This window comes from Crotalus tigris, unplaced genomic scaffold, assembly GCF_016545835.1.
Source record: "Crotalus tigris isolate CLP2741 ecotype Arizona unplaced genomic scaffold, ASM1654583v1 scf7180000017564.2150845, whole genome shotgun sequence".
Classification (NCBI taxonomy): Eukaryota; Metazoa; Chordata; class Lepidosauria; order Squamata; family Viperidae; genus Crotalus; species Crotalus tigris.
In genome coordinates this window covers 1,832,079-1,845,110 of record NW_024096475.1, presented here as the reverse complement: position 1 = coordinate 1,845,110, position 13,032 = coordinate 1,832,079, and the positions used below count along the sequence as shown (strand labels likewise).

Here is a 13,032-nt window from a genome sequence, read left to right as displayed (position 1 = left end):
TACCTTCCTTCTGTTTTCTTCCTGAGGCTTGTGATCAAATAAAGCTCCTGTCTGGAGAAGACCCTGGCTATTCCTATTGCCCTAACAGAGCTGGGTGGCTTAGATGTAACTGCTTTTCAACTCTTCTAAAGAGTATGATTGGAGATTACAAGGATTGTGAGAAACAGACCCAGCACTTTATGCAGTACCAAACTACAGACCTGCAATGCGCTTTACAATGCTATTGAGGCCCTAGTAGTTGCCTAAAGCCACCCATTGTTGGCCCTAGTGCTATGGCTAATTGAAGCCAAATTGCAGGTAGGCAAGGGGGGGGGGGAGTGTCTTAAGATTGCAGCTGCCTGAGGTTCCTCTCAAGAAATGGGAACAGGCACTTTTAATAAAATTACAGAAAAAAGAGCTAATTACTCTACTCCTAATTATGTTTTTGCAACCCATGGTGTTGCAGATGTGTTGGCCCACAGCTCCAGCATGCACCAATGGTATGATGGGAGTTATAATCCAGTACCTGTGAATGATGCCAAACTGGGGAAAGTTGTACTAATTTCACGTGCCACTTCAAGGATCTTTCTGTCTAAATTTGCTGGTAATCATACAATAACTGGTGATAATTGCAATAGGTGTGCAGTTATTATAATTCTCAAGTGTCTACCAAATGTGCAGTTTGCATGTGCCCGATGAGTTCTGATAAGGCATGGATATATTACTTTTAGGTACTATATTTAACCTGAGGCATGAATCCATATACTACAGGTAGTCCTCAACTTACAACAATTTGTTGAGTGACTGTTCAAGGTTACAACCGCACTGACAAAAGTGACTTAGGACCATTTTTCACAGTTACGGCCTTTGCAGCATCCCCATGATCATGTGATCAAAATTCAGACACTTGGCAACTGGTTCATATTTATGCCCGTTGCTGTGCCCCAAGGTCACGTGATCACCTTTTGTGACCTTTGGACAAGCAAATGTCAGCCAGATTCACTTAACAACACTGTTACTAACTTATCTTCCGCAGTGATTCACTTAACAACTGTGGCAAGGAAGGTCGTAAAATGGGGCAAATCTCACTTAACAAATGTCTCACTTAAAAAAAAGAAATTTTGGGCTCAATTGTGGTCATATGTCACGAACTACCTGTACCAAAAGCCTCATGTCCATTTGAATATTTGTAACCTTCAATTGGGCAAAGCAGTGAAACAAAGGGCAACAATTTTTGAATCAAGCTGTCACAAATGGGTTAATTTACAAAATGCATCGAAAATCCAAGACCCATGACTCCTGTTGGATTAAAATTTGGCAAAATTGTGGCCACCTCAGAGCTGCCACAGTCAGCTAAAGTCACATGATCTTCCTTTCCAAGGCTCCTGCCAACTTTATATAAGAAAAATCAATGAGGAAGCAGGAAGTTGGAAGCCACTACCATTCCTACTGCATCTACCTGCCCATGGTCATTCAATTTCTCTGTTTACTAAGAATATCCCTGAAACAAGGGGTCATGGGTTGTCTAATTATGATTTATTCTCTTATTTTTGCATAACCAGGCTCCTCCTCTCATCATAGGCTCTTAGAAAGAACACAAAACTATACCTTGAGAATATGAAAGTTTATCTATAGCTAAAGACTCCCTCCCCGCCCCCGCCCCCGCCCCCCCCCCCCGCATAACATAATGTGAACATTGTTTGGCAAAAGAAAGAGCTTTTTAACAAATCTTCTGGATCTGTCTTAATCTTGATATGCTTCCTTTCCCACATGCTTGTTGATTTTAAGAAAACACTGGTTGCAGTAGATGTATTTGCTAAATTCATATGCCAGGTATACTACATGGCTGTGCACACATCAGTGCACAGAAGACTACAGTGTCTTCCTAGATCAGTGTTTGTCAAACTTGGCAAATTCTAGGATGGATGGACTTCAATATCCAGAATTCCCCAGCTGGCTTTAAGTTGCCAAGTTTAAGAAAGGCTGTCCTAGATTTTACTCAGGTAAATTTTACAGAGTTCTACTCTAGGAACAATCAAACCACAATTTCTTTATTTGTAAATATATATATTGATGTCTATGTGATTTCTGAGCAAGCATGTACAAATGTAAAATAATAAATAGTTTGGAAATACAATAAATTATTCTGATTGGAATGAACAGATTTTTAGTAAAACATTTGACATTCCAGTGAATGAAATCATAGCCTTTTTATTAAAAGGATAACAAATACCATTTATACAAGGAATTTAGTGTAGAGAAATCATAACAATCATCCCTTGCTCATTTGTCTGATTCCAGATGTCCTGGATTACAATTCCCAACATCCACTATCAAGGCTTGAAATGCCAGAAAGTATAGTCCACTATATCTAGAGGCATCAGATTGAAGAAGATAGCACTTTGCTCCACTGTTAAGCATTTCTACTTAAAGCAAACAAGCAATTATTCTGCAATTATACAGTACTGCTTATCAAAATATGATTTTTCACGGCAAAAAAACCCTTTTCACATTGTCTACGTACATTTCCACAAGACAAGGTGAAATCCTACCTCCTCTCAAGCCAACAGCTGATTGTTATGTCACAAAAACTATTTTCTTCAGTACCAGGAAACAAAATCCTGATTTATGATTTCAGAAAAGTGAAAGAAATATTTGTCTTGCTTAGAATCAAAGCTTGAACAGCTCCCAATGCAACCTTTTTATTATTTTTCTTAGGCAACATTAATACAGGTAGTCCTCAACTTACGACCACAATTGAGCCCAAAATTTCTGTTGTTGAGACATTTGTTAAGTGAGTTTTGCCCATTTTATGACCTTCCTTGTCATAGTTGTTAAGTGAATCACTGCAGTTGATAAATTAGTAACCGGATTGTTAAATGAATCTCATTTCCCCATTGACTTTGCTTGTCGGAATGTTGCAAAAAGTGATCACATGACCTTAGGGCATAGCAATGGTCGTATGTATGAACCAGTTGCCAAGCATCTGAATTTTGATCACACGGGGATGCTTCAAAAGTTGTAACTGTGAAAAACAAACATGAGTCACTTTTTTCAGTGCCGTTGTAACTTTGAATGGTCACTAAATGAACTGTCCTAAATCAAGGACTACCTGTAGGTTGTTTCACAAGTAAGCAGAAGATGTTTATAAGTAACTGAATGCAATCAGAACTGCTTCTCTTTTAGCTATCCATTCAAGACTGATTTACATGGTTTTATGAGTAGTAACCGTTTTTGTCATATTTGTACCTCGCATCTTAGTCAGAAAAGTTAAACATTTGCTATGCTTATGACAAAACTGAGCTAACAGACTTATTTGTAAGTAATAAACTTGGCAGCATGATGTAAATCAAGTTCCTTAGTTCAACAGGATTTAGACTTAGATAAAGGGCACTGCGTGGGACTTACTAAATGCAATGTGCTTGACTCAGAACCATGTCAGATTTTATTCTTAAAAGGAACTTTGCTCCAGGGAAGCAAAAATGATGCAAGTGCCCAGTATGTTGGTATCTCAGGAGCAAACAGTTCCCACATTAGAAGTAATAAAAGCAAAACACGTCCCTCCTCAAAGTTTAGAGCAGCCTTTCTCAGTCAGGCACCATCCAGATGCGGGCAACTATCATTTAGTATGGCCAGTCTAGAGAAAAGGAGGCCTGCGGGTGACAAGATAGCAGTATTCCAGTATTTGAGGGCTGCCACAAAGAGGAGGGGGTCAACTTATTTTCCAAAGCACCAGAGGGCAGGAGAAGAAACAATGGATGGAACTTAATCAAGGAGAGAAGTAATCTGTTATTAAGGAGAAACTTCCTAGTAGTGAGGACAATTAAGCAGTGGAGCAGCTTGCCTTTAGATGTTGTAGGGGCTTCATCACTGGAGGTTTTTAAGAAAAGATTGGACAGCCACCTGTCTGAAACGGTCTAGAGTCTCCTGTTTAAGGGGGTTGGACTAGAACAGGGGTAGGCAACCTCGGCTCTTTTATGACTTATGGACTTCAACTCCCAGAATTCCCGAGTCAGCTATGCTGACTCGAGAATTCTGGGAATTGAAGTCCATGAGTCATAAAAGAGCCGAGGTTGCCTACCCCTGGACTAGAAGATCTCCAAGGTCTCCTCCTTAGAATAGAAGATTTCTAAGGTCTCCTGCTTAAGGGGGTTGGACTAGAAGACCTCTAAAGTCCTTTCCAGCTCTATTCTGAATTGAATTGAAACCACACGGAGGCGGAGAGCCGAGAACACCCGCAGGATGCCAGGTCGGGAAAACTCCGATTAAAAGGCGGGAATAAAGTCGATCTGAAAGATGTCACGGCAGCAAGGTAGCAAGCCACCGCGAAGCTCCCGCTTTCACCCCACCTAGTTTAAATTCCCCCGGGATCCTTCTTTTGACAGACAGACCGGTTGCAGACTGAAGCCGCCTTGGCACCATCCGGGGCGCTCGCTCGGTCCCTTCCTTCCGAGCTCTTCCAAAGCAACTCGGTGCCTCTTTCTTGCAGCGAGCAGCTGCGAAGTTTCTCACTCCGCGGGTGCACTCAGCCCACCCCCGGCGATCTCTTCTTACCTTGTACTTCATGCTCGCGGGGGGGGAGGGGAAGGGTCTCTGCTCGGCGAAATCCGGTTCGACTTAAAGCCAGCAGCTAGCGCGAGCCGAGCGCTCCATTTCCCCGCCGCCTTTCAGCGCAATATAAATAAGAGCCTCCGAGCGCCGAGGATGCGCCGCTGGCGTGCCAAAGAGCGCCTCGCACGCAAACGCCGCCGCTCCGCTCTTAGCCAGTCTGAGCTCATTGTTTTGCTCGCAGCGGGCAAAACGCTCGGCTCGTTTGCATACCGCCCCGTGATTGGCGAGAAAGCCAGCTGAGCTCAGGGGGACGGGGAGGGGGAGGCGACGACGCGGATGTCGCCCCGCCCTCTTGTTTCTCCCCCTTCCCGCCGCCCCGCAATCCTGGACGCCGCTTTTAGAGCTGAATGCGAAAGTCTTCCGAAGTTTTGTTCCGCAGTCGATCGCTTCGGGGGGGGGGGGAAATGTATACAATTACGTTACGTTTTCAGTGCCCTGGACCTGGATCTGTTACTTAAACGACTTCCTCGCCCGAGTTTCTTGCAGTGTTGTGGCGTTATAAACCGCGATTTCCTTAACGGCGACGCGGTCACAGCCAGATACGCTGAGAAAGGTAGTAAGACACGGGCCGTACTCGCTCAGCTTATTCCGCCTTGGCTTGAAGGGCCGTTTTAGAAGGCAGGAGATCTGCTTAGTTATCTTGGTTGCTCATTCGGTTCTTCCCCGATCTTCTCCACAGGCTTCCCTTCGTGCTGCTGCTACAGCAGGTTTACGGAAGGAGGAAAATGCGAGATCTCGCAAGAAGCATACCTACGTTAGGGAAGCCTGCTTTAGAGCGCAGCCCTAAGTGTCAAAAGGAAATTCTCCTTTTTTTAAAGCGAAACTCGTGACAGGAAACCGCTGACTTCAACTCTCATGCCCTCATTTGTCAAACGGAGCCGGAGTTCCAAAAACAACTCGGTGCTTCTCAATCTCGGCAGCTTTAAAACGTGTGGACTTCAACTCCCAGAATTCCCCAGTTGGTAGACACGCTGAAATAACTGATCAGAAATCACAGCTGGCTGAAGCAATGGTCTGATACTTGATATCTGGATAAAATTAACCCCGGGTTAGTGTGTTGTGGAACAGGCTAACACAGTGATGGCGAACCTTTTAGAGACTGAGTGCCCAAAAACTGGCCCCGCCCCCCCCTCCACCACCATCCCCTGCCCTGCCTGCCCACAGGACCACTCACCGCTTCCAGGGCCCACCACAGATTGCCCAGGCAACCCAGCAGCACTCTGGCGGCCAAACCCTCTGTCCACGCCCTGCAACATCAACTGCTTGATGGGGTGTGAGGGCAGAGTCTTGTCTACGCTGCCTGGCTGCCATGTCCTTGGCTGCGTTGCTCCATGTGGGCCACGCTCGGGGGCGACTCTCCTTCAGGGGGGCTGCTGGAGAGGAGGGGGTCGCGGGGGCAGGCAAGGCTGGGGCAACGGCACGTGTGCCCACAGAGAGGGCTCCGAGTGCCGCCTCTGGCACCCGTGCCATAGGTTCGCCACCACTGGGCTAACACATAGAGGTTAGTTAAAAAGTGGCTGGGAGAGACCACATCAGTTTAGAGACAAAAATCTGGTCTTGTAGGAACCACCAACTCTTTATGGTTTTGCTCACCATTCCCTTACAACCCCAAGGCACCTCTGCCCACAAGGGGAATTTACTTTAATCAAACTTTCACAATTGCAACTCCAAGCCAAAGATGGAAACTTGTGAAAGGCTGAGTTAGTGTATTACTTGATCACTTTTCACAGGGACTTTTATGGTTCCGGATTTGTGCGTACATTCTCATGTACCCATCTCAGGCTTGGAATGCAGGAATTGAGTCATTTACTCCGTCATTTATTCTTCCACTGTGAGATGATAGCAAATCTAGCCTCATCTCTTTGGCGCCCCAGTTCTGAGCAGGCTCTTCTATAAGAATATAAGAATAACTCTGCTGAATTAGATGAAGGCCCTCATTCATCCAGGATTTGTTCCTCAACAAGATTTCTGTGCTACAGTTTTGAGAATTGTAAAAAAAAAATAAAAAATCCCTTTGTCCATTTTCTCATGGGATGCATCGCATTGTGCAATTCAGTTATTTTCCCCCTCAGACTCTTTTTATTTTTTTTTACTAAATTATGGAGGCTCAAATTGCTATCCCCTTTTGTTGTTGTAGGAAAAGTGTTTAACCCTCCCAATCATCTTGATTGCTCTGTACTTTTCCCAATTCTAATTCTGTTTCAAATGACACCCTCTAGAATTGTCCATAGTATGCCAGGTGCCAGAATACCATGGATTTGTGTAGGGTCACTCCAGTGATGGCAGTTTTATTTTCAATCTTTTCCTAACGGTCCCTAACATGGACTTTTTTCACAGCTGCCATATATTAACTTTACTTTTCATGGTTACAGACAGTTCAGACCCCAATGGTACATAATGCAGTGTTTCTCAACCTTGACAATTTTAAGGCATGTGGACTTCAACTCCCAGAATTCCACATCCAGCATTGCTGGTTGTGGAATTCTGGGAGTTGAAGTCCACATGCCTTAAAATTGTCAAGGTTGAGAAACACTGATTTAAAAAATCCCTGAGCTGACAGCCTAATATGGCTCATATATGAAATCTCACACATGTAATTACATGGTTGCAGCCATTAAGTTAATTTTTTTTGAACATCAATGACCAGAACAGATCTTACTTGGTTTTTTCCTTTTGAAAATATTTTACTTCTCATCTAAGAAGCCTCTTCAGTTCTAACTGAGTGATGGGATTGTCCTTTGGGACAATCATGATCTGGATGATTGAGAATCTCCATAGACATTTAGCCCTGTTGGGAATTCACATGTCACCTCACCTTCCTTTTCTTGTTTCTCTACATTGATGGTCATGAAGATAATGGTGGCTCAGTTTCATGCTGCTTTTTGAAGGCATGAGGAAAGAAAATGGGAGTGATGGCGGGAACAACCTTTTGATAATGTTGGAAGGAATATTGGTACAGCAGATGCGGAGAAGTCAGACCGTACTTTCACTGAAACTTCCTTTATTTCTCACTATAACTCTTAGAAATCCAAGGAGCCAATCAGTCCCTTTTGAATTTGGGTATAGTACACTACAGTGTTTTTGTTTGTTTCTGTTGCTTGTGCAGCACTTTCTAGTCATGTGTAGGATAGCAACATCTCAGTATCTGCAGGGGCAGCATTTTAATTCTTTGCAGGAATTTAGCAAGTAAGGAAGTGGGCTTTGAATATCTAATTGCATTACACAGGAAACAATTGTCTCGTAGTGGTTAGAACAGTTGCTTTGTCCACCGAGACTCTGAATAAAAGAATCAGAAAGCAAAGTGAAGGTAGTCCTCGACAACGACAATTGACCCAAAATTTCTGTTGCTAAGGGAAATATTTGTTAATTGAGTTTTGCCCCATTTTTCGACCTTTCTTGCCACAGTTGTTAAGTGAAACACTGCAGTTGTTAAGGTCAGGGATCCCCAACCCCCAGTCCGTGGACCAGCACCGGTGTACAGCATGCCAGCAAGCGGGCCACACAAACAAGCAAAGCTCCATCCTCAGGATGCAGGCAGTATTCAAAACCATACCCCCTCTGGTCTGTGGAAAAACTTTTCTCCATGGCACGGGTCCCTGGTGCCCAAAAGGTTGGGGACCTCTGGTTAAGGTAGTAACATGGCTATTAAGTGAATCTGGCTTCCCCATTGACTTTGCTTGTCAGAAGGTCACAAAAGGCGATCACATGATCCCGGGACACTTCAACCATCATAAATATGAACTAAGTGTCTGAATTTTGATCACCTGACCATGGGGATGCTGCAATGGTCGTAAGTGTGAAAAACGGTCATAAGTTATTTTTTCAGTGCTATTGTAATTTCAAACGGTCACTAAATGAACTGTTGTAAGTCAAAGGCTACCTATGTACAGAAGAGCCGGTTAGTGATTCTAGGGCAGCCTTTCTCAACTTTAGCAGCTTTAAAATATGTAGATTTCACCTCCCAGAATTCCCTAACCAGCATGCGCTGGAATTCTAGGAGCGGAAGTTCACAAATCTTAAAGTTGCAGAGGTCAAAAAACGCTGCTGTAGAGATCTGCAGTTGTAGTCCAGTTCATCTAAAAGGTGAAGGCTAGTATCTACATTCTTTGCAGATGCAGCTTTCTTGAACGTAGTTTGCAGGTTAATTTTAAAAGCAAAACCTATGAATTAAACACTGTTTAACTAGAAATGGCAAAAGGAGAAGAATGTAAATGTATTTTCCAGAATTCTGGAGAATTCTTATGTCCTAAAGTGGATGATCATTAAAAGTCACAAGTTGGGGGGGAGGGGGAATCTCTGTATTTTGGAAAGTTGTTTGTAAACTAAGATGGAACAAATTTATTTTCCAAGGAAAAGAAAAATAGACTCCTTTTAAACAAAAGAAGGTAGCATTGCCTTTCTTGATTCTTACTCTTCTTTTGCCAGTTTTCACGTTCACTGCATCATAATTGGCCCTTCCCCCATCCCCCATCCCCCTCCACAAGAAATGGTCTCCAATAATGCTTCAAATATTATCTCTGCATTCAAAAAAAAATCAAACCTTGCAAAAGGAGAAAAAGGAAAAAAAGAGGGGGATTATTTATGCCTTAGTCAAGTGACAAGGGACATAATTGTTTAAAATGACCCAACTTGCTTATTGGTTGCATCTATGAAATAAAGGCCATAGTGAAAAAGTAATCTGAGTTCACTAGGGAGCAAGACAGAGAGCAATCAAATGGTGAAATGCTACTGCCATTCCTTCTAATGAGGTTTAGATGATTCTTGGCCAGACATTCACTATCTTGACTGGGAGAAACTCCAGCCAGACAAAACGATTTGAACTAAAAAAAAAAAAAAAAATACCTTGTCTGAGACTCAAAGTGTTCTGCTAGTAGGACTTGGGGTTTGTTTCTTTTATTCTGACCAAGTTGGACCTGCACCAGTATTCCTGAGACACAGATGGACTCGGATTGCTTCCAGAGGTCTAAAAATGAGCAGAAAGCTGCATTCTCTTTTACCAGATTACTGTACAAAGTTTCCATTTCAGAGTAGATACAGCTGGATTTCCAGCAACTCTGAACAGGGAATTTGGATTTTAGTTCTTTTATTAGGTATCGTCGGGCTATTTCTAGATTCATAAGAGGGTCCCTAAGACACACTTAAAAAAAACCCAATGTTTTTTTTAAGGAGCAGACTGAAAACACTGCATTAAATGTAACACTCCATATATACATAATTATACAACATACTATTGTTGTCAAAGAGCGCAGTGAAAATGGTTTTTTGCACACAGCCAAACAAATGAATGCTTTTGTATAAAATGCATAAATAGAGTGCTAGCAATTTATTTCCTTCCTTTGGGGAACAAGGGAATGAGGGTGTTTTTTTGTTTTGTTTTTTACTCCAGGATCAAGATCAAGCTTGGGGTAGGGCACTGAATGAACGATGCCCTTTATACTGTCTCACTGGTCAGCCAGTAGAAGCTCTGGATTCTTAAATAGTTCGGCCTTTCCAGGTCAGCAGAAGTGAGGAAGACTGCAGCTCAGTTTCATTTCTGGCAGCGATCAAAGAATGGAAGCTAATATCTGGAGCTATTCACCTGGAAGTAACCTACAAGAAATTTGGAATGGACACTGGTGTTGCTTTGCTTTAACTGAAAAGATGAACGGAACGGCTCTATGAATAGTGTCATATAGTTAGTCAGTGGATAGCACTAGAGCAGTGATGGCGAACCTTTTAGAGACCCAAACTGCAACCCAAAACTCATTTGTGCATCGTCGGGTGCTGAGTGGGCGTGGCCCATTGGGTGGGCGTGGCTGCAGTGGTAACGGCAGACTGGGTGAGACGAAAAAGTTCAATCAATCAATTCCAATTTTGCAAGATCTTTTTTTTCCCGCGAGAAGTTGAAATTGACTGTTGATTGAACCTTTTTTTGTTTTGCACACGGCAGCGGAGGTCTAAAGCAAAAAGGTTTTATAAAACCCAGCTGAAGGCCTAGGACTGGGGCGACAACACGCATGCCCACAGAGAGGGCTCTGCGTGCCGCCTCTGGCACCTGTGCCATAGGTTCGCCACCACTTCACTAGAGTATCTCTGCCTGATGTAAGGAATTCCTTGTGGAGTTTTTGTTTAATGGGGATATTTAAGTTCTTCCTTAGCTTCCTGGTTAGTACAACCTCTAATATTTTCTAATCTGAGAAATTTTCTTTGTTCTCTTAACTTTGTATGAAAATTACCCTCTTTGGCAAACTGCCCATCCAGCAGTTTGAAATCATGCAAATGAAAGTAGATGAATAGGCACCACATTGGTGGGAAGGTAACAGTGTTCATTGGCATATAGTCATGCTGGCCACATAACCACGGAAATTGTCTTTGGACAAGGCTGGTCCTTCAGCCAAGAAATGGAGATGAAAGCAGCGCCCTAGAGCAGAGGTCCCCAACCTTTTGGACACCAGGGATTGGTTCCATGGAGAGAGGTTTTTCCGCGGACCGAAGGGTGCATGGTTTTCTTGCTGCCTGCATCCCACAGATGGGGCTTTGCTTGTTTGTGTGGACCAGTTGCGGGCATGCCATGGCCGGGTACTGGTCCACAAACTGAGGGTTGGGGACCTCTGCCCTAGAGTTGGATACAACTGGACAGGGAAACCTTTACCTTTAGAGCAAGGTAGAGGAAAACTGGCAGGTGGAGAAGAGAATCCATCACTGCTGGAGTCCTACCCACTTATTCTGGAAGTCAGAATTATTTTTATAATTAGAGCATTATTTAAGCAGTAGAATTAGACTCCTGTTCTCTTTTTTACTTCTTTTTTTAAAGTAGACAACAGAACTTGTTATGCATTTAGAAGCAAACAATCAGGTTATCTGGAAAACAAAACCAACATTTTAAACTTGGAAGCCCACAATATTTAAGTTCAAGAATATTCAACCCGAACCTTTTATAAATATCCTGCTATTCTTGGGGGTTTCTTCAAAATTGTATTTATTCTTTTCAGGTATAGAAGACTGCAGCTGACTGCAATTATTTTTACCCTGCTCAAAAATGTGATTGTATTTCCCAAGATGTCTGAAACTGAATCCACTACGAAAGTGATACTGAAGATGGTGGAACTGCAAAAGTAAAACAAACTCTTTAAAGGGCATTTGCGGTTAGTGCAACTACTTAAGTTTTCCTAACAACCCTAGATGTTAATGGTTTTACAACCTGATATTATATTACTGTTCCCTTTTAGAAAATTTAGTGTCTGACATTAAGTCTAATAAAACTGGATACTGAACCGGCTATTTTAAAGTGGGCTGTGCTTGAACCTCATAGCAGGCTATGACTGGTTTCCAAGGGCAGCTTAAACACATGGTTAGAATCACTGGGGGTCAAGTAAGTGAAAGGCCAATTAATCTCTAGTCAGTGGAATCTGAGATTTTCCAGTCCTTTATTTATGTATTTCTTTGCTCTGCAGGCCTTCCTGGAAACTGACTCTATCAACAAGTGACCCTTTCTTCTAAGTAAATTTGCATAGCATTCCACTGAGGCTGGATTTTCATGGAAGGAAGGAAGGAAGGAGGGAAGGAAACTTTATTAAACTAAAAGAGTGGTATCTAGTCAGTTCAGTCCTGGTTATGCAAACCAGTTGTTACTTTTTTGCTATACCATTCAGCGCTGCCAATCATCCAACATCCACATGGGGGCTGCATGAACATCTGTCAGACTGTCCTGCCCACATAGCCCAGGCCCATCTTTCTTCAGGACAGTCACAAAGATCACTATGGCGGCCCCATGAGCACCAGATCAAATCTTGGGCTTTGCAAGCCTCTCCCTGCATGGAAGAAGCAGGCAGTTGAGGGAAAGAACATATTTGCTCAATAGGAAAAAAGAGTTCCGATCCAATCAGATACTGGATGGATCAGATGACTTCGGAGGGAGAAAAACAAGTTTAAGTTAGCACAATGAGGTTTTTTTTCTTCTTTTTCTTCTCCACTTTATCTGTTGGAGGTAGACCTGGCAAGACATGTGGCTGAAGTCATTGGCTGTGTTTGTACGGCATGTTAAACTTGGTTATGTGGATCTGTTGAATTGATCAGATTGTTTGGGCGCTCGTGAACACGAAGTGCAAAGAAACCTAACCAAAGTTAGAGAGAAAGTTACTTTCCTTTATTTTATTGTTGAAGGGAGCATCCTTACTTGCCTGTATGTAAAGCAGCACTTTGATCAGATTTCTGATATGCTGCCTTCACAGGCAAGTACCACTATATATTTTTAAAAAATATATAACTAAATATCATCCACATCATTATCTCAAACGTGTTCTGTCTATCTGCTGAAAATGGAGATTTATCTGTCTCTTAAGGTGGCTGCATCTATTTTTTTTTTATTGAAAATTTTTAAAATTTTTACAAGAAGAAAAACAACCCTCCCCAACCCACCCCAACCCTCCCATTCCCTCCCTCAGCCTTCCCAGAGCTGAATAT

At 42.8% G+C, this 13,032-nt stretch overlaps 1 protein-coding gene and 1 long non-coding RNA gene across 2 annotated transcripts in view; one reads left to right on the top strand and one right to left on the bottom strand.

Moving 5' to 3' along the window:
- NEDD9 (neural precursor cell expressed, developmentally down-regulated 9) overlaps window positions 1-4,964 on the bottom strand; it is a 71,225-nt gene extending 66,261 nt beyond the window's left edge. The window contains exon 1 of the mRNA XM_039349527.1: window positions 4,534-4,964. Within this exon, the coding sequence (XP_039205461.1) occupies window positions 4,534-4,545 (12 nt within the window). The 5' untranslated portion in view covers window positions 4,546-4,964. The remainder of the gene's footprint in view (window positions 1-4,533) is intronic.
- A 5,010-nt stretch (window positions 4,965-9,974) lies between these two features.
- On the top strand, window positions 9,975-12,876 carry LOC120310763. The gene is made up of 3 exons (XR_005557466.1): window positions 9,975-10,084; window positions 11,562-11,714; window positions 12,024-12,876. It is a non-coding gene; the product is annotated as an uncharacterized LOC120310763 (long non-coding RNA).
- Window positions 12,877-13,032: the final 156 nt, after the last annotated feature.